Raw genomic sequence first — 22,766 nt, 5'->3', positions numbered from 1 at the left:
GGACAGACGGACGGACATGCTTAGATCGACTCAGAATTTCACCACGACCCAGAATATATATACTTTATGGGGTCTTAGAGCAATATTTCGATGTGTTACAAACGGAATGACAAAGTTAATATACCCCCATCCTATGGTGGAGGGTATACAAATTAGAGAAACTTTTTAATAGAATCAAAATTTTGACAAAATTGACAAAATAAAATTGTGACAAAATTGACAAAATAAAATTGTGACAAAATTTGTATATCGAAATAAAATTTTGACAAAATTTTCTAAAGATATAAAATTTTGACAAAATTGTCTATAGAAAAAAAAATGTCTATAAAATTTTGAAAAACTTCTCCATAGAAATAAAAATTCGAGAAACTTTTCTATAGAAATAAAATTTTGACAAAATTTTCCATAGAAATAAAATTTACTAAAGCTATAAAATTTTGACAAAATTTTCTATAGCAATAAAATTCGGACAAAATTTTCTATAGATGTAAAATTTTGACAAAATTGTCTATAGAAAAAAATTCTTTATAGAAATAAAATTTCTATAGAAATAAAATTTTGAAAAACTGCTCCATAGAAATAAAAATTAGAGAAAATTTTCTATAGAATCAAAATTTTGACAAAATTGTCTGTAGAAATAAAATTGTGACAACCTTTCCTATAGAAATAACATTTTGACAAAATTTTCTAAAGATATACAATTTTGACAAAATTGTCTATAGAAATAAAATTTTGACAAAATTGTCTATAAAAATAAAATGTTGACAAAATATTTATAAAAGTAAAAAATTGACAGCCTTTCCTATAGAAATAAAATTTTCTATAGAAATAAAATTTTACAAAATTCTCTATATAAATAAAATTTTGGCAAAATTCTCTATGGAAATGAATTTTATGGAATTATGAACATTTATGATAAGCTTTTGTGAATTTAATGACATATTTATCAAGTTCAGAAATTTTGCACTTGTCGCTTGATTTTTCAAAAGAATACCCTTAATAACAATATTGCTTAAAACAAAGATCAAAATTCCGTTTCATAACAATTAAATTCGACATTTGGCAATCGAGTTCATTTTCTTAAGCTTTTGAGAGTCTAATCAAAATTTTTCTATGGAAAGATGTTTAGAAGCCTGAAATAGCTCTCATTGCGTAAAAGCCACACCCTATATTTAGATGGTTCGTGCGTATAAAACTATATTTGATACACATAAATCATATATCTGTGTCTATAGTTTAGGGTATAAATAATATTTAGAAATAAAAGCCCAAGATATTTTAATTTTCTAGTAAAAACCACACACACACACACCATATATTTAGATACGTATATGGTTCATGATTCATTATACTATAGTTGGTCCTCTTTGTGCGTGTTTCATTCCGTCCGGGCTAAACCAATCATATGATGTAATGTTCTGCCTAGGTCCTCTATCCAGAGGCCGTGATAAAAGCGAGAATACTTTTCCGACTGCAGTTTCGAAAATCGCCAATAGCTCAGCTCAGCGTCTTGTTTCTAAACGAGAATGCTGTCACAGAAAATGGTAGGAATCTTCCGTAGCCTCAGGGTCCAGACCACAGTTGGTAGAATTCTACCAAAACTGTAGATTTGCTATTGTTTGGTAGATTGGTAGAATTCTTGATGTTTTGGTAGATTTTACAAAATATTCTTCTCCAACTAAGAGGTTTTATACGTATTTTCTTTAGGAATACAAATTTTAAACAAAATTTTCTATGAAATTTCGATAAAATTTTCTAAAGAACTAAGTTAAAAAAAAAATTTCTATAGAAATAAAATTTTGAGAAAATTGTCTATTGAAATACAATTTCGACACAATTTTCTATAGACGTAAAAGTTTGACAAAATTTTCTATGGAAATAAAATTTGTACAAAATTTTCTATAGAAATAAAATTTTGACAAAATTTTCTATAGAAATAAAATTTTGACAAAATTTTCTATAGGAATAAAATTTTGTCAAAATTTTCTATAGAAATAAAAGTTTGTCAAAATTTTCTATAGAAATAAAAGTTTGTCAAAATTTTCTATAGAAATAAAATTTTTACAAAATATTTTATAGAAATAAAATTTTGAGAAAACTTTTTGTAGATATAAAATTTTTACAAAATTTTCTATAGAAATACAATTTTTACAAAATTTTTTATAGAAATAAAATTTTATCAGAATTTACAATAGAAATAAAAATTTGACAAAATTGTCTATAGAAATAACTTTTTGACAAAATTTTCTATAGAAATAAGATTTTCTATAGAAATAAGATTTTGACAAAATTTTCTATAGAAATAAAATTTTATCAGAATTTGCAATAGAAATAAAATTTTGACAAAATTTTCTATAGAAATAAAATTTTAACAAAATTTTCTATAGGAATAATATTTTTACAAAATTTTCTATAAAAATAAAATTTTAACAAAATTTTCTATAGGAATAAAATTTTGAGAAAATTGTACTTAGAAATAAAATTTGGAAAAAAAAATTCTATAGAAATAAAACTTGGAAAAAAATTTCTATAGAAATAAAAGTTTGTCAAAATTTTCTATCGAAGTAAAATTTTTACAAAATTTTCTATAGAAATAAAATTTTTACAAAACTTTTTGTAGATATAAAATTTCTATTGAAATGACATTTTTTACAGAAATAAAATTTGATCAGAATTTATAATAGAAATAAAATTTTCTATAGAAATAAAATTTTGACAAAATTTCCTATAGAAATAAGATTTTGACAAAATTTTCTATAGAAATAAGATTTTGACAAAATTTTCCATAGAAATAAAATTTTGAGAAAATTGTATTTAGAAATAAAATGTAGAAAAAAAATTTCTATAGAAATAGAATTTGGAAAAAAAATTCTATACAAATAAAATTTTTAGCAAAATTTTCTATAGAAATAAAATATTATCAGAATTTGCAATAAAAATACAATTTTGACAAATTTTTCTCTAAAAATAAGATTTTGACAAATTTTCTATAGAAATAAAATTTTGACAAAATTTTTTATAGAAATAAGATTTTGACAAAATTTTCTATAGAAATAAAATTTTAACAAAATTTTCTATAGAAATAACATTTTGAGAAAATTGTATTTAGAAATAAAATTTGGAAAAAATTTTCTATAGAAATAAAACTTAGAAAAAATTTCTATAGAAATAGAATTTGGAAAAAAAATTCTATAAAAATAAAATTTTGACAAAATTTTCTATAGAAATAAAATTTTGACAAAATATTCTATCGAAATAAATATTTGACAAAATTTTCTATAGAAATAAAATTTTGACAAAATTTTTTATAGAAATCAGATTTTGACAAAATTTTTTATAGAAAAAAAATTTTATCAGAATTTGTAATAGAAATTAAATTTTCTATAGAAATAAAATTTTGGCAAAATTTTCTATACCTATGTTAGGTTACAGAAATAACATTTTATCAGATTTTGCAATAGAAATAAAATTTTGACAAAATTTTCTATGGAAATAAAATTTGTACAAAATTTTCTATAGAAATAAAATTTTGACAAAATTTTCTATAGAAATAAAAGTTTGTCAAAATTTTCTATAGAAATAAAAGTTTGTCAAAATTTTCTATAGAAATAAAATTTTTTACAGAAATAAAATTTTATCAGAATTTGTAATAGAAATAAAATTTTCTATAGAAATAAAATTTTGACAAAATTTTCCATAGAAATAAAATTTTGAGAAAACTGTATTTATAAATATATAATATAAAACTGTATTTAGAAATATAATAACATTTTGACAAAATTTTCTATAGAAATAAGATTTTCTATAGAAATAAGATTTTGACAAAATTTTCTATAGAAATAAAATTTTATCAGAATTTGCAATAGAAATAAAATTTTGACAAAATTTTCTATAGAAATAAAATTTTGACAAAATTTTCGATAGGAATAATATTTTTACAAAATTTTCTATAAAAATAAAATTTTAACAAAATTTTCTATAGGAATAAAATTTTGAGAGAATTGTACTTAGAAATAAAATTTGGAAAAAAATTCTATAGAAATAAAACTTGGAAAAAAAATTTCTATAGAAATAAAAGTTTGTCAAAATTTTCTATCGAAGTAAAATTTTTACAAAATTTTCTATCGAAGTAAAATTTTTACAAAATTTTCTATAGAAATAAAATTTTTACAAAACTTTTTGTAGATATAAAATTTCTATTGAAATGACATTTTTTACAGAAATAAAATTTTATCAGAATTTATAATAGAAATAAAATTTTCTATAGAAATAAAATTTTGACAAAATTTCCTATAGAAATAAGATTTTGACAAAATTTTCTATAGAAATAAGATTTTGACAAAATTTTCCATAGAAATAAAATTTTGAGAAAATTGTATTTAGAAATAAAATTTGGAAAAAAAAATTTCTATAGAAATAGAATTTGGAAAAAAATTTCTATACAAATAAAATTTTTAGCAAAATTTTCTATAGAAATAAAACATTATCAGAATTTGCAATAAAAATACAATTTTGACAAATTTTTCTCTAAAAAAAAAGATTTTGACAAATTTTCTATAGAAATAAAATTTTGACAAAATTTTTTATAGAAATAAGATTTTGACAAAATTTTCTATAGAAATAAAATTTTAACAAAATTTTCTATAGAAATAACATTTTGAGAAAATTGTATTTAGAAATAAAATTTGGAAAAAAATTTTCTATAGAAATAAAACTTAGAAAAAATTTCTATAGAAATAGAATTTGGAAAAAAAATCTATAGAAATAAAATTTTGACAAAATATTCTATTGAAATAAATATTTGACAAAATTTTCTATAGAAATAAAATTTTGACAAAATTTTTTATAGAAATAAGATTTTGACAAAATTTTTTATAGAAAAAAAAATTATCAGAATTTGTAATAGAAATTAAATTTTCGATAGAAATAAAATTTTGGCAAAATTTTCTATAGAAATAGGTTAGGTTACAGAAATAAAATTTTATCAGATTTTGCAATAGAAATAAAATTTTGACAAAATTTTCTATGGAAATAAAATTTGTACAAAATTTTCTATAGAAATAAAATTTTGACAAAATTTTCTATAGAAATAAAAGTTTGTCAAAATTTTCTATAGAAATAAAAGTTTGTCAAAATTTTCTATAGAAATAAAATTTTATCAGAATTTGTAATAGAAATAAAATTTTCTATAGAAATAAAATTTTGACAAAATTTTCCATAGAAATAAAATTTTGAGAAAACTGTATTTAGAAATATAATTTGGAAAAAAATCTATAGAAATAGAAATAAATTAGAAATAAAATTTTCTATAGGATTAACCCATTTCGCACTTTGGAAATGGGGTTTGATTTTATGAAATTATAAACGTTTATCCATTTATGAAATTATAAACCTTTTTATGACAAAGCACTAAAACGCAATTTGATGGTGCTAAAAGCACCACATTGGCATCACTGAATAGAGCTTTGACAAACCGCACTCAGATGATTTTTGTTTTGTAAGCGAACGAAGACTGAAATTCGGATAGTATAAATAGGCTGTTATTACGGTCTGACTTTAATTGCATCCTGCTTCTTAGTCGTCTAACACCTTTGGAACCCAGCGTTGTGGGAGCGTGTGTTAATAACGTTTTTTTTTCAAAAATCAAACAAACTTGATAAAAAAATTGGAAAATATTTTAAATAATTTAACGAAAAAGAAAAAAAAATCACCATGGTCAGTAAAACTTTGTGTAATGTTATAGCCTATTTAAGTGCTATTTTAAGTGGTATAGGCTGTGTCATGCTCATAATTCTATTGACAGCCACTGCTACCGTAAAGGATGAGATAGATACATACCAAGCTGAAACTATAAAAAAGCATGATGGTGAGTAAAATATCTAAAAGGAAATTTGAACAATTTTTGTTTTGAAATACAAGTTTTTTGTTTTTGTTTTTTTTTTTTGCATTTACAAGGATACCTTGAAATCATAGCGGTAATTCAACTATTAGGCTTCATTGGATCTTTTATAACATCCGTTTTACTTATTATTGGTATAAAAAGGGTAAGTATTTTTTGTTTTATGTGAAATAGTAGCCACTGTCGGTGGGCGAAACTTTGTTTGAATCCCTGCAAAAAATGGAACACTATTTCGGCATGATTGTAAGGGAGCGGTGGGTGATTTCCCTATTTAGAGCAGTTTCTATACAGCCCTGTTTTTGTTTTTCGTACTTTTCCAGTAAAACCCACTTACCATATATAAATAGATGGTTCATGTGTGTCAAACTATATTTGAGAGTTCCGAAGACTATGAATAAAGAGAGAGAAACGAATCATCTATGTGAGTTTATTTAGAATTTGTAATGAATCAGCCATCTTAGAAGTTCCGGCCTTGCTCAGGGATAGTGGAGGGGTCTTTTGATGGCCAATTACATAACTTTAAAAGAAGAATAGTAGGAGAAAGGAAATTAAAGGAAATTATGAGATCTGAGCGTAAGCGACAAGGAGGACTAGCGAAACATTCGCACGGTTTAAGGACCCATAGTGCAACACTTAAGTTTCGTCAAAATATTGTATTAATTTAGCAATTCATAATAAATTGGATTTATTTACAATAAAATTAAATATGGATGTACAGGGTAGGTAATATGGTGTACTGGTGGTAGTTATATTGTTAGAATGACAAAGATTAACAGATTGATAATAAGTAAAAGTAGCTAATTGTAATAGTGTCGTAATGAAAGGTAAGTATTTAAAAGTGTGCAGGGGAAATTTAGTCAAAATAGGAACATAGCAACTTACTTTGGTTCTTCTCCAATATGAAGCGATCGCTGCATCTGGGGTCTGTTCCAACAAAATTTCAATAAGTAGTTAGGTAGGTGTGAGTAAAAACTTAATTCTAAGGGTGAAGAAAATATTAATTATTGTATGCAGGTATAGGAATATTTGTACAGGACCAAATTTCGATTGTGGAATATAGCTTCATAATATATCGCCCTAGGTCCAAGTCCGCCGTTAATATAACCAGAGCTCCGAAATTTATCTTTGAAGTTTCATTTGCCTACGAAAGGAAAATTGCACCATCCTCTGGTCGTGGCAATAATTTTGTGGGTAGCTCCTTGGACGATAAGTGGGGGAATTCTGTCCTGGTATATAAGGTCAAAAGATTTTTATGATGCCTTAGGAACGCTCTTGAAATCCCTCAAACAATGGCCTTGTATACGATATCGGCTACAAACGGACTGAGTTTATTCCACCCATATATTCACACATTCCAGTCAATTCGGCGAAATGGGGGAATTCTATCCTGGTATATATGTTAAGGTCAAAAGATTTTATTGACGCCTTAGGAATGTCTTGTAAAATTGCCGTGTATATAATATCGGCTACAGCCGGACTGATTGTATTCCAACAATATATTCACGCCTTCCAATCAATTCGGCGATTCAAATTCTTCCTTTTACAATCTCTTTTCAATTTTTTTTTTCGTTTTTTTTCAATTTTTATTCAATTAAATTCCTTCTCTTTTTTTTTCTTCAATCGAAACTCTCTCCCCGCCTACTTCTCTTTTTTCTTTTATTTTTCAGGTAGTTATTTCTTTCGGAAAAGCAAGTATATCCTACCAGCCCTCCACAAATTGGAAGCACAAAATAGGTTTCATTGCGTACTTCTCCTGTAAAAATCACCCACCATATTTTTAAATAGATGGTTAATGGTTCATTAGACTATAGATGGTCGTCTTTGTGACTGTTTCGTTCCGTCCGAGCTAACCCCATCATATGGGGTAATGGCATTCAGGTCTGCCTAGGTCCTCTACCCAGAGGCCTTGATAAAAGCGAGAATACTTTTCAGACTGCAATTTCGAAAATCGCTAATTGCTCAGCCCAGCATTTTGTTTCTAAACGAGAATGCTGGCACAGAAAATGGTAGAAATCTTCCGTAGCTTCTGAGGGTCAAGACCACAGTTGGTAGAATTCTACAAAAACTGTAGATTTCCTATTGTTCGGTAGATTGGTGAAATTCTTGATATTTTGGTAGATTTTACAAAATATTCTTCTCCAACTAAGAGGTACTACACGTATTTAGTCAAAGTTTTTTATAGAAATAAAATTTATATACAATTTTCTAAAGAAATAAAATTTTGACAAAACTTCCTATAGAAATAAAATTTTGATAAAATTTTCTAAATAAATAAAATTTTGACAAAATTTTATTTCTATAAACAAAATATAGATATAAAATTTGGACAACATTTTCTATAGAAATAAGATTTGGACAAAATTTTCTATAGAAATAAAGGGTGATACGGTCAAAATTTGGTCAAGGGAAAACGCGTGTAAATCGGTGAAATCGTTTATATAAAAAAATCAAATTAAATTTCTTTTTCAAGTTCAATTAGTATAAAATTCAGGAAAAATATTCAGTTAGGCTTTCGCTTTTCCAAATCCGAATTGCCGGGCCTCACGCTTGACACCTGCCATCAGATTTTGTACAGCCACCTTGTCCACCTTCAGTTTGGCTTGAACTGCTGCTCGTCCTTAGCAGTTTTTTTGGTCTTCTTTAGGTACCGCTTGACAATAGCCCAGTATTTCTCAATTGGGCGGAGCTCTGGCATATTGGGAGGGTTCTTGGGAACCACCTGCACGTTGTTGGCGGCGTACCACTCCATGGCCATTTTACCGTAATGGCAAGATGCCAAATTCGGCCAAAACAGTACGGAACAAGCGTGTTTCTTCAGGAAAGGCAGCAGACGTTTATTCAAACACTCTTTCACGTAAATTTCTTGGTTGACAGTCCCGGAAGCTATGAAAATGCTGCTTTGGGTTGCCAAACCAGATATTTTTTTGCGAACATTGACAGTTTGATGTGCTTGAAAATATCTGCTACCTTTCCCTTCCTTTTGTCGTATAAAACTCCTGTCCCGGAAGCTGCTTGTAGTCGGCTTTGACGTAGGTTTCGTCGTCCATTACCATGCAGTCAAACTTCGTTAGCATCGTCGTGTACAGCCTCCGGAATCGCGCTTTGGCCGTCGTATTTTGTTTCGATCATCGCGATTTGGAGTCACTACCTTCTTGTAAGCATTTTGACAACTGAAGAGTGAATTCCAAAATCAAATTAGGAGCAACATTCTACACCCACACACCTTCAAAATGAGGGGTGTTCAGGTTTTTTAAATGCAAAATTGAAAGAAATACGTCAAGTTTATATTGACCAAATTTTGACCGTATCACCCTTTAAAATTTTGATAAAATTCTCTACAGAAACAAAATTTTTGAGAAAATCTTCTATAGAAACAAAATTTCGACCAAATTTTTTTTGGAAATAAAATTTTTGCAAAAAAATGTTCCGAGAAATAAAATTTTGACAAAATTTTCTATAGAAATGGGTTGGGTTAGGTGACAGCCCGATGTATCAGACTCACTTAGACTATTCAGTCCATTATGATGTCACATTGGCGAACTTCTCTCTTATCACTGAGTGCTGCCCGATTCCATGTTAAGCTCAATGACAAGGGACCTTCGTTTTATAGCCGAGTCCGAACTGCGTTCCACACTGCAGTGAAACTGCGTAGAGAAGCTTTGAAACCCTCAGAAATGTCACCAGCATTACTCAGGTGGGATAATCCACCGCTGAAAAACTTTTTGGTGTTCGGTCGAAGCAGGAATCGAATCCACGACCTTGTGTATGCAAGGTGCGCATGCTAACCATTGCACCACGGTGGCTCCCTTCTTTAGAACTAAAATTTTGACAAAATTCTCTACAGAAACAAAATTTCGATAAAATCTTCTATAGAAATAAAATGTCGACAAAATTTTCTATAGAAATAAAATTAAAAAAAAAATCCCAGACAAAAAAGTTTTGACAAACATTTTCTATAGAAATAGGTTAGGTTAAATAAATAAAATTTTATAAGATTTTGCAATAGAAATAAAATTTTGACAACATTTTCTATAGAAATAAAATTTTGACAAAATGATATGTTTGTTTTCGAATTTATTTGGCATAAGCCGGCTATCAATGTAAAACCTTTTTTCGGAGGGTTCAAGTGTGGTTTTTGTTGGGTTTAATAAACTGCCTGAATTTATTCTGATAATTGGTTGATAGTTTTGCTGCAAGTAGAGGATGCTGATGAGGAATGTGGTAATTCCGAAACGTGCGTCCATCCAACCATCTTGCAGTCTATAGGGCTTTGCCCAAATAAATTTGACAAACATTCTTTTCCTCTGTTGGTTAAGCTACTCTTGTAGTTTAGTCAATGTATGGTTTTAAGCTGAAATAAAAAAAACGACAACAATGCTTAAAGAACAAAACCAACAATAACAAAACAAAACAAATGGAAAATTTTCTATAGATATAAAATTTTGACAAAATTTTCTATAGAGATAAGATTTTGACAAAATTTTCTATACAAATAAAATTTTGAGAAAATTGTATTTAGAAATAAAATTTGGAAAAAAATTTCTATAGAAATAGAATTTGGAAAAAAATTTCTATAGAAGTACAATTTTGACAAAATTTTCTATAGAAATAAAATTTTGCCAAATTTATTATAGAAATAAAATTTTAACAAAATTTTCTATAGAAATAAAATTTTATCAGAATTTGCAATACAAATAAAATTTTGACAAAATTTTCTACAGAAATAAAATTTTGACAAAGTTTTCTATAGAAATAAAATTTTTGACAAAATTTTCTATAGGGATAAGATTTTGACAAAATTTTCTACAGAAATAAAATTTTGAGAAAATTGTATTTAGAAATAAAATTTGGAAAAAAATTTCTATTGAAATAGAATTTGGAAAACAATTTCTATAGAAATACAATTTTGTCAAAATTTTCTATAGAAATAAAATTTTGTCAAAATTTTCTATAGAAATAAAATTTTGACAAAATTTATTATAGAAATAAAATTTTGACAACATTTTTTATAGAAATAAAATTTTGACAAAATTTATTATAGAAATAAAATTTTGACAAAATTTATTATAAAAATAAAATTTTGACAAAATTTATTATAAAAATAAAATTTTGACAAAATTTATTATAGAAATAAAATTTTCTATAGAAATACAATTTTATCAGAATTTGCAATAGAAATAAAATTTTGACAAAATTTATTATAGAAATGAAATTTTAACAAAATTTTCTATAGAAATACAATTTTATCAGAATTTGCAATAGAAATAAAATTTTGAAAAAATTTATTATAGAAATAAAATTTTGACAAAATTTTCTATAGAAATAAAATTTTACCAGAATTTGCAATATAAATAAAATTTTGACATAATTTTCTATAGAACTAAAATTTTAACAACATTTTTTATAGGAATAAGATTTTGACAAAATTTTCTATAGAAATAAAATTTTGACAAAATTTTTTATAGAAATAAGATTTTGACAAAATTTTCTATGGAAATAAAATTTTAACAAAATTTTCTATAGAAATAAAATTTTGAGAAATTGTAGTTAGAAATAAAAATTGGAAAAAATTTCTATAGAAATAAAAATTTCCTAGAGAAATAAAGTTTTTACAAAATTTTCTGCAGAAACAAAATTTTTGACAAAATTATAGACAATTTTTTGCAAATAAAATTTTGCAAAATAAATTTGTTTTAGCAAGTATAAAAAATTGTCCAATTAGGTTTAGATTAAAATATACGTATAATTTTGCATTAGTCTTTAAATTATGTAATTTTAGCATTTTTTGGTTTCGAAAAGTAAATTTTTAACACATTTGTGGTGCTTTTTCGTCAACAAATAATTAATATCCCTGAATCATCTATTTGAGTCTACGGTTTATGGTAAATAATTTAGAATCAGAGGCCCAAAATAGGTCTCATTGCGTACTTTTCCAGTAAAAGCCACCAACCATATATTTAAATAGATGGTTCATGCGTGTCAAACTATGTATATTTGAAAGTTCCGAAGATCACGAATAAAGAGAGAAATGAATCATCTATCTGAGTATACCTTTTATGGTAACAAATTTAGAATTAAAAGCCCAAACTAGGTCTCAGTAAAAACCACGCACCCTATATTTAAATCGATGGTTCATGGTTCATATTTATATCTCATTGTGTTTGTGTGTGTGTGTTTTTTTTTTAATTTTAGGACCGTGCATCATTTGTGGCTCCATGGGTCTTTATAGGAGCCATAGGCATTATTATATGCATAGCAAGTTTGTGTTCACAACCTAATGTGCAAAACATAGTTACCATTGGTAAGCAAAACAAGACAAATCAATAACAGTAAATAAAAATTTAAATTCCAAAAGTTTTCATTTTAAATCAATACTTTTTTCAGTGTATGCAATTATAGCCCATTTGTATCTTGTTTTTTTTTTCCAGTGATTCAAATTGCATTTTGGTTTCCCATATTCTGTTTCTATCGTGAACTGCGTAAAAATGAACAAGAAGCTTCTTAGAAGAGTCATATTTTAATATGGCGACATCTAGTAAGAATTATTGCTGAATAGTTGCTACTACTACTTGTTGAGTTGTATGTGTGTGTCATTGTAGATGTCGCTATGTAATACTATATTTTGATTATTATTATTAGTTAAATTAAAATCATAGTAAATTATGAAAATAAATACAAAATAAAGGTACTAACAACCAAAGTATGTTTTGTATTACCACCACGGTTGCCACAGTTGGCAGAATTTTACCCAAATTAGTAATCTTTTTTGTTAAATCTCTATAAAAATAAAATTGTGGAAAAAGTTTCTATATTTTTGTGATTAATTTTTTGTGATTAATTTTTCTATAGAAACAAAATTTTGACAATAAATTCTATAGAAATAAAATTTTGAGAAAAAATTCCACAGAAATAAAATTTTGAGAAAATTTTTTATAGAAATAATATTTTTAAAAAAATTTCTATAGAAATACAATTTTGACAAAATGTTCCATAGAAATAAACTGTTGACAACATTTTCTACAGGAATAATGTTTACCACACATTGTTAAAGATCAAGCCTTGTCGGCTTCTAATTTCCTCCTCTAGAGCCACCAAAATGTACAAATTATTACAAATTGTGTTGAGTGAAAATGTCCTACATTGTGGTTCTAGGTCCCTACAAGACGCTAAATATTAGAAAACCCCTACATATAGGGAATTTCCCCCACTGGCTGTGTTGATATTGCGCCTACGGAGTTAGTAAGCCACTAATATTGAGCCCATTATTAAAAAAGAGAAAATCGTTGAATTAGTGTGGGTAATAAATACAAATTTGTAAAAATCGAGCAATATTCTTATTGTATAAGTACGATCGGCAGTACATCAAAATTTGAAATTTGAGTAACATTGGTTAATAAATAAGAGTACTATGGCCAAATTTGGGAAAATCGAGCGATGCATATATATGGAAGCTATATCTAAATCTCAACCAATTTGCATAATATTTTGCTGGTTTGATTAATACCACAAAAGGTTACTTGTGCAAGATTTGAGTAAGATCAGTTACGAAATGAGGCCTGTATGGTCAAACATAAGGTTATTAGGGGCGAATTTTTCAAAATCGGGCGATACATATATGGGAGCTATATCTAAATTTGAACCGATTTCTATGAAATTTTCCACATATAGTTAGTGCTATAGAGGACTGGATCTAGCCAACTTTTAGTAAGATCGGTTAATAAATAAGGGTTTTATGGCCAAATTTAGAAAAATCGGGCGATACATATATATGAGAGCTATATCTAAATCTGAACCGATTTGGATGATTTTTTGCACATATAGTTAGTGCTATAGAAGATTATATTTAGCCAACTTTGAGTAAGATCGGTTGATAAATAAAGGTTTTGTGGCCAAATTTGGGAAAATCGGGCGATACATATATATGAGAGCTATATCTAAATCTGAACCGATTTGGATGAAATTTTGCAGACTTGAAGGGCGATGGAAAAGATTACCTTTTGCCAAATTTGGTGACGATCCGTCTGAAAAAAAGCGCAACGTGACCCCATTTGTCGAAATCGGGCGATACATATATATGGGAGCTATATCTAAATTTGATCCGATTTCTTTCAAATTCAATAGCGTTCGTCCTTGTGCCCATAAAACTTCCTGTACCAAATTTCATCAAAATCGGTTAATAATTGCGACCGGAATACTGTGAACAACAAATACATGGACAGACGGACGGACGGACGGACGGACGGACACCAAGCGCTAGATCGACTCAGGAGGTGATTCTGAGTCGATCGGTATATATTTTATGGGGTCTAAAATCAATATTTCTGGTAGGCACATGTTTTGGCCGATCAAACTCATTATACCCTGACCACTATGTGGTTTAGGGTATAATGACCACTATGTGGTTTAGGGTATAAAAAGATAAAAACATTTTGAGGAGTACCTTAATTTATTAAATTTATTAATACAAAGATACATTATAAATACGTATTGGAAATCTATTGCTCTGATATATAAATGAAATTGTAGTTTGTCGTAAGAAACACCGGAATTAACTATGTAATGTATCACCAAAATTCCCCATGCCAATTGTATGCAGATATGATAGGAAATATGTAATTGATGGTCAGAGGAGCTTAAACGCAACCCAAACTATATGTTATAGAGCAACAGAGCAAACAGAGAAGGAATATGATCACCTCAAACATGTTTTAAGAGCAAAATGTTATTTTTGGGTGGTGACCATGTAACATGGTTTTCGCAACCATGTTATTTTCTCGGAAATCATGTATCTGATTTCGGCAAGCAGGTTATATTTGACAAGAAAATAACATTTTAGTGACAAACAGGTTACGTGGTCACCATACAAAAATAACATTTTGCTCTTGAAACATGTTTGAGGTGATCATATTCCTTCTCTGCGTGAATATCAACAATATTTATTCAACTTTAGATTCATTTCAAAACAAACAAAAAAACCTATTGATTCGAAAATTATGTATAACAATAATATTAAACGATTACAATTTTTATTGAATTTGAACAATTAACACTTTATTTGAATTTAATTTAACTCAGGAAATAAAATTTTGACAAAATTTTCTATACATGTAAAATTTTGAGAAAACTTTCTATAGAAATAACATTTTGAAAAAATAAAATTTTGACAAAATTTTCTATAGAAATAAAATTTTGATAAAATTTCCTATAGAAATAAAATTTTGACAAAATTTTCTATTGAAATAAAATTTTGACAAAATTTTCTATAGAAATAAAATTTTGACAAAATTTTCTATAGAAATAAAATTTTGACAAAATTTTCTATTGAGATAAGATTTTAACAAAATTTTCTATAGAGATAAGATTTTGACAAAATTTTCTATAGAAATAAAATTTTATCAGAATTTGCAATAGAAATAAAATTTTGACAAAATTTTCTATAGAACTAAATTTTTTACAAACTTTTCTATAGGAATAAGATTTTGACAAAATTTTCTATAGAAATAAAATTTTGACAAAATTTTTTATAGGAGTAAGATTTTGACAAAATATTCTATGGAAATAAAATTTTAAACAAATTTTCTATAGAAATGAAATTTTGAGAAATTGTAGTTAGAAATAAAATTTGGAAAAAAAATTCTACAGAAATAAAAATTTCCTAGAGAAATAAAGTTATTACAAAATTTTCTGCAGAAACAAAAATTTTGACAAAATTATAGAAAATTTTTTGCAAATAAAATTTTGCAAAATAAATTTGTTTTAGCAAATATAAAAAAATTGTCCAAATAGGTTTAGATTTAAATATATGTATAATTTTGCAATAGTCTTTAAATTTGATATTATGCAATTTTAGCACTTTTTGGCTTCGAAGAGTAAATTTTTAACACATTTGTGGTACTTTTTCGTTGACAAATAATTAACATCCCTGAATCATCTATCTGAGTCTACTGTTTATGGTAAAAAATTTAGAATCAGAAGCCCAAACTAGGTCTCATTGCGTACTTTTCCAGTAAAAACCACCAACCATATATTTAAATAGATGGATGATGTGTGTCAAGCTATTTATACATATAAAATTTTGAGAAAACTTTCTATAGAACTAAATTTTTTATATAAATACAATTTTGACAAAATTTTCTATAGGCATAAAATCTTAAAAATTATATATAGAAATAAAATTTTGACAAAATTTTCTCTAGAAATAATTTTTTTAAAAAACTTTTCCCAGAATAAAATTTGGAGAAAATTTTCTAAAGAAATTAAATTTTGGCAAAATTTTATTTCTATAGAAATAAAATTTGGAGAATTTTGACAAAATTTTTTATAGAAATGAAATTTTGGCAAAATTTTCTAAATAAATAAAATTTTGGCAAAATTTTCTAAATAAATAAAACATTGATAAAATTTTATTTCTATATAAATAACATTTGGACAAGATTATCTATAGAAATAAAATTTTGACAAAATTTTCTATAGAAATAACATTTTGAACAAATTTTCTATGGAAGTAAAATTTTGACAAAATTTTCTATAAAATAAACTTTTGAGAAAACTTTATAGAAAAATAAAATTTTTACAAAATTTTTTGGCAAAATTTTCTAAATAAATAAAATTTTGACAAAATTATATTTCTATATAAATAAAATTTGGACAAGATTTTCTACAGAAATAAAATTTTGACAAAATTCTCTACAGAAACAAAATTTTGATAAAATCTTCTATAGAAATAAAATTTCGACAAAATTTTCTATAGAAATAAAATTTGGAAAAAAATTTTTAAAGAAATTAAATTTTGACAAAATTTTATTTCTATAGAAATAAAATTTATACAAAATTTTCTATAGAAATAAAATTTTGATAAAACGTTCTATAGAAATAAAATTCTGACAAATTTCTCTACAGAAACAAAATGTTGATAAAAACTTCTATAGACATAAAATTTTTAAAAAAGATTTAAGATTTTATAGAAATAATATTTTGACAAAATTTTCTATAGAAATAAAATGTTGACAAAATTTTTTATAGACATAAAATTTTGACAACATTTTCACACAAAAATTGCAAACTAATTTGTATTCTATAAAAAAAATCTGTCATATACAATTTGGGAAAATTTTCTATAGAAATAAAATTTCGCCAAAATTTTCTATAAAAAAAAATTTTGACAAAATTGTGTATAGAAATACAATTTTGATGATATCTATAAAAATAATATTTTCACAATGTTTTCTATACAAATAACATTTTATATAAAAAAAAAATTTGACAACATTTTCTATAAAAAAAAAAAACTTTTGACAAAATGTCCTATAGAAATAAAATTTTGAGAAAATTTTCTATAGAAATACAATGTTGACAAAATTTTCTATAGACATAAAATTTTGACAAAATTTTCACACAAAAATTTTATTAAAAATTGCAAACTAATTTCTATTCTATAAAAAAATTTCTGTCATATACAATTTGGGAAAATTTTCTATAAAAATAAAATTTCGCCAAAATTTTCTATAGAAAAAAAAAAATTTGACAAAATTGTGTATAGAAATACAATTTTGATGATATCTATAAAAATAATATTTTCACAATGTTTTCTATACAAATAAAATTTTTACAAAATTTTATATAAAAAAAAAATTTTTGACAAAATTTTCTATAAAAAGAAAACTTTTGACCAAATGTCCTATAGAAATAAAATTTTGACAAAATTTTCTATAGAAATAAAATGTTGACAAAATTTTCTATAGACATAAAATTTTGAAAAAAAATTTCACACAAAAATTTTATCAAAAATTGCAAACTAATTTGTATTCTATAAAAAAATTCTGTACATATACAATTTTGAGAAAATTTTCTATAGAAATAAAATTTTGCATAATTTTCTATAGAAATAAAATTTTGGCAAAATTGTGTATAGAAATACAATTTTGATGATTGCTCTAGAAATAATATTTTCACAAAATTTTCTATAGAAATAAAATTTTTACAAAATTTTATATAAAAAAAATTTTTTTTGACAAAATTTTCTATAAAAAAAACTTTTGACAAAATGTCCTATAGAAATAAAATGTTGACAAAATTTTCTATAGACATAAAATTTTGACAAAATTTTCACACAATAATTTTCTATAGAAATAAAATTTTGGCAAAATTGTGTATAGAAATACAATTTTGATGATTTCTATAGAAATAACATTTTCACAAAATTTTCTATAAAAATAAAATGTTTACAAAGTTTGCTATAGAAATAAAATTTTGACAAAATTTTCTAAGGAAATAAAATTTTGAAAAAAAATTTTCTATAAAAAAAATTTTGTCAAAATTGTGTATAGAAATACCATTTTGATGATTTCTATAGAAATAAAATTTTAACAAAATTTTCTATAGAAATAAAATTTTGACAAAATTTTCTATAGAAATAAAATGTTGACAAAATTTTCACACAAAAATTTTATCAAAAATTGCAAACTAATTTGTATTCTATAAAAAAAATTCTGTACATATACAATTTTGAGAAATTTTTTTATAGAAATAAAATTTTGACAAAATTTCCTATAGAAATAAAATGTGGACAAAATGTTCTTTAGAAACAAAATGTTGATAAAATTTTTTATAAAAATAGAATTTTCTCATTCGTTTTGGGTTGTTATTGTTGGTTCTGTTCTTTAATCATTGTTGTTGTTTTTGATTTCTGCTTAAAACCATGCATTGACTAAACTACAAGTGTAGCTTAACCAACAGAGGAAAAGAATGTTTGTCAAATTTATTTGGGCTAAGCCCTATGACTGCAAGATGGTTGGATAGACGCATGTTTCGGAATTACCACAGAATTTTGATAACATTTGTTTATAGAAATAGAATTTTGAAACAAATTCTATAAGGATAAAGTTTTGACAAAATTTTCAAACCAATTTTTTTTTTTAGTAAGTGCAGACTAATTTCTATTCTATAAAAATTTTTCTATACAAATACAATTTTGACAAAATTTTCTATATAAATCAAATGACGGAAAATTTTTCTAGAGAAATTAAAGTTTGACAAAATATCCTATAGAAATAAAATTTTGACAAAATTTTCCATAGAAATAAAATTTTGACAAAATTTTCCATAGAAATAAAATTTTGACAAAATTTTCCATAGAAATAAAATTTTGACAAAATTTTCTATAGAAATAAAATTTTGACAAAATGTTCTATAGAAAGAATATTTTTGATAGAAATAAAATTGTCAATAGAAATATAAGTTTTACAAAATTTTCTATAGAAATAAATTTTTCGAGAGAACAAAAATTTTTGATAGAAATAAAATTGTGGCAAAATTTTCATACACAAATTTTATAAAAAAAACTGCAAATTATTTTTTTTTTATTTGGTAGTTTTTAGTAATTTTTTTTTCAACGTTTGATAGATAGATTTTGGCTAGAGTGATTATAATTCCTTGGCGAAAAACGGTATAGTGCTGCAAGCGCTTATCACATGCCACTAAGCATTGTTATTGCCTGGTCATATGGAAAATCTTTTTCCTTAGAATAACTCAACAAATAACAAGACATTAGATTGTTTATTCAATAACAATATTGAAAGGTCATGATATATTAAGATCATAATCACGTAGAAATAAAAATTAGAAAATAATGGCAACCCTGTGATCATTGTCATCAAAGAATTTAAATTTGCCTATACGCCTTTAATTCAAGGGATCGGGTGCTCTCAAATAAAAAAAATATATATATCTAATGAACCAAGAGTTCAGCCATCGACAATGGTAGTGATAATGTTTACACACCCATACTTCAATAAGTATAGACATCTTAATTTTCCCAGCGGTTTAAATCGAGAGCATTTACGATTTAAAGCATTTACGGAGCTCTTATAAAGGGTGATTTGATAAGAGCTTGATAACTTTTTTTTTTAAAAAAACGCATAAAATTTGCAAAATCTCATCGGTTCTTTATTTGAAACGTTAGATTGGTCCATGACATTTACTTTTTGAAGATAATTTCATTTAAATGTTGACCGCGGCTGCGTCTTAGGTGGTCCATTCGGAAAGTCCAATTTTGGGCAACTTTTTCGAGCATTTCGGCCGGAATAGCCCGAATTTCTTCGGAAATGTTGTCTTCCAAAGCTGGAATAGTTGCTGGCTTATTTTACATTTAAGTCGGCTTATGCGCTGAGGTGGAACACAATGTTAGTAAAAACAAGTATATACAGCACTAAGTTCGGCCGGGCCGAATCTTAAATACCCACCACCATGAACCAAATATTAGGGTTTCCTTTGAAATTTCAGGAGGGCTTGAGGACTTGAGGACACATCCCGAAGATAAATTTAAAGATTTCACCTATGAGGACTATATCAGATTCTGGATTTATAAGAACCATTTTTGTTTGAGTTTTAGAGGAATCATTAACATCTCTTGTAAGTGTACAAGAAAATTATAAAATAACGTCTTGATTTGAAATCTTAAATCTGTAGAAGTAAAATCTGGAAATTTTACATTGAGTTTCAAGCAATTTTCATGATCAGTGCGCCTTCTACACCTTCAAGAAGTGAAGTCGGTCTATATGGAGGCATTACCAAATGGGCCGATAAAAACTTAATCCGATACACGTTTTTGTGAGCCTAAAATAGCAGAATATTTACAATTTCAGGCAAATCAGATAAAAACTACGGTTTCTAGAAACCCAAGGAGTTAAATCGGGAGATCGTTCTTATGGGGGCTACACTAAAATATGGACCGATACTCACCGTTTTCGGCATACATCTTTATGACCCGAAAATACCTCTAGATTTCCAATTTCAGGCAAATAGGATAAAAACTTCGGATTCTAGAAGCCCAAGAAGTAAAATCGGGAAATCGGTCTGTATGGGGGCTATACCAAAATATGAACCGATACTCACCATTTTCGGCACACGTATTTGTGGTCCTAAAATACCTCTAGATTTCCAATTTCAGACAAATTGAATAAAAATTACGGTTTCTATAAGCCCAAGACCCCAAATCGGGAGGTCGTTTTATATGGGGACCATACCAAAACATGGACCGACACTCACAATTTTTGGCTCACGTATTTGTGGTCCTACAATACCTCTAGTTTTCCAATTTCAGGTAAATTGAATAAAAACTGCGATTTCTATAAGCCCAAGAAGTAAAATCGGGAGATCGGTCTATATGGGGGCTATACCAAAATATGGACCGATACTCACAATTTTTGGCACACGTATTTGTGGTCCTACAATACCTCTAGATTTCCAATTTCAGGTAAATTGAATAAAAACTGCGGTTTCTATAAGACCAAGAAGTAAAATCGGGAGATCGGTCTATATGGGGGCTATACCAAAACATGGACCGATACTCACCATTTTTGGCACACCTCTTTATGGTCATAAAATACCTCTAGATTTCAAATTTCAGTCAAATTGGATAAAAACTACGATTTCTATAAGCCCAAGACCCCAAATCGGGAGGTCGGTTTATATGGGGACTATATATCAAAACCTGGACCGATATAGCCCATCTTCGAACTTGACCTGCCTGCAGACAAAAGACGATTTTGTGCAAAATTTCAGCACGATTGCTTCAGTATTTAAGACTGTAGCGTGATTACAACAGACAGACAGACAGGCAGACAGACAGACGGACAGACGGACATGGTTATATCGACTCAGGGACCCACCCTGAGCATTATTGCCAAAGACACCATGTGTCTATCTCGTCTCCTTCTGGGTGTTACAAACATATGCACTAACTTATAATACCCTGTTCCACAGTGTGGCGCAGGGTATAAAAAACAAGTATATACAGCAGAAAGTTCGGCCGGGCCGAATCTTAAATACCCACCACCATGAACCAAATATTAGGGGTTCTTTTGAAATTTCAGGAGGGCTTGTGGACTTCAGGACACTTCCCGAAGATAAATTTAAAGATTTCACCTATGATGACTATATCAGATTCTGGATTTATAAGAACCATTTTTGTTTGAGTTTTAGAGGAATCATCAACATCTCTTGTGAGTGTGCAAGAAAATTATAAAATAATGTCTTGATTTGAAATCTTAAATCTGTAGAAGTAAAATCTGGAAATTTTACATTGAGTTTCAAGCAATTTTCATGATCAGTGCGCCTTCTACACCCTCAAGAAGTGAAGTCGGTCTATATGGAGGCATTACCAAATGGGCCGATAAAAACTTAATCCGATACACGTTTTTGTGAGCCTAAAATACCAGAATATTTACAATTTCAGGCAAATCAGATAAAAACTACGGTTTCTAGAAACCCAAGGAGTTAAATCGGGAGATCGTTCTTATGGGGGCTGTACTAAAATATGGACCGATACTCACCGTTTTCGGCACACCTCTTTATGACCCGAAAATACCTCTAGATTTCCAATTTCAGGCAAATCAGATAAAAACTTCGGATTCTGGAAGCCCAAGAAGTAAAATCGGGAAATCGGTCCAAGACCCCAAATCGGGAGATCGCTCTATATGGGGGCTATACCAAATAAGGACGGATACTCACAATTTTTGGCACACGTATTTGTGGTCCTACAATACCTCTAGATTTCCAATTTCAGGTAAATTGAATAAAAACTGCGGTTTCTATAAGCCCAAGAAGTAAAATCGGGAGATCGGTCTATATGGGAACTATACCAAAACATGGACCGATACTCACCATTTTTGGCACGCCTCTTTATGGTCATAAAATACCTCAAGATTTCAAATTTCGGGTAAATTGAATAAAAACTGCGGTTTCTATAAGCCCAAGAAGTAAAATCGGGAGATCGGTCTATATGGGGACTATACCAAAACATGGACCGATACTCACCATTTTTGGCACACCTCTTTATGGTCATAAAATACCTCTAGATTTCAAATTT

General features: G+C 27.0%; 1 protein-coding gene across 1 annotated transcript; it reads left to right on the top strand.

Moving 5' to 3' along the window:
* Positions 1–5,639: 5,639 nt before the first annotated feature.
* Positions 5,640–12,508, top strand: LOC142241656 (uncharacterized). Its single transcript, XM_075313448.1, has 4 exons — positions 5,640–5,866; positions 5,956–6,044; positions 12,092–12,200; positions 12,328–12,508. The coding sequence occupies exons 1-4, from the start codon at positions 5,713–5,715 to the stop codon at positions 12,402–12,404; spliced, it is 429 nt and encodes a 142-aa protein (XP_075169563.1). The 5' UTR covers positions 5,640–5,712; the 3' UTR covers positions 12,405–12,508.
* The last annotated feature ends 10,258 nt before the right edge of the window (positions 12,509–22,766 follow it).

Source organism: Haematobia irritans, chromosome 5 (genome assembly GCF_050003625.1).
Source record: "Haematobia irritans isolate KBUSLIRL chromosome 5, ASM5000362v1, whole genome shotgun sequence".
Taxonomy (NCBI): domain Eukaryota; kingdom Metazoa; phylum Arthropoda; class Insecta; order Diptera; family Muscidae; genus Haematobia; species Haematobia irritans.
The sequence above is the reverse complement of the archived record's forward strand: the minus strand, read 5'-3'. Positions and strand labels throughout refer to the sequence as shown.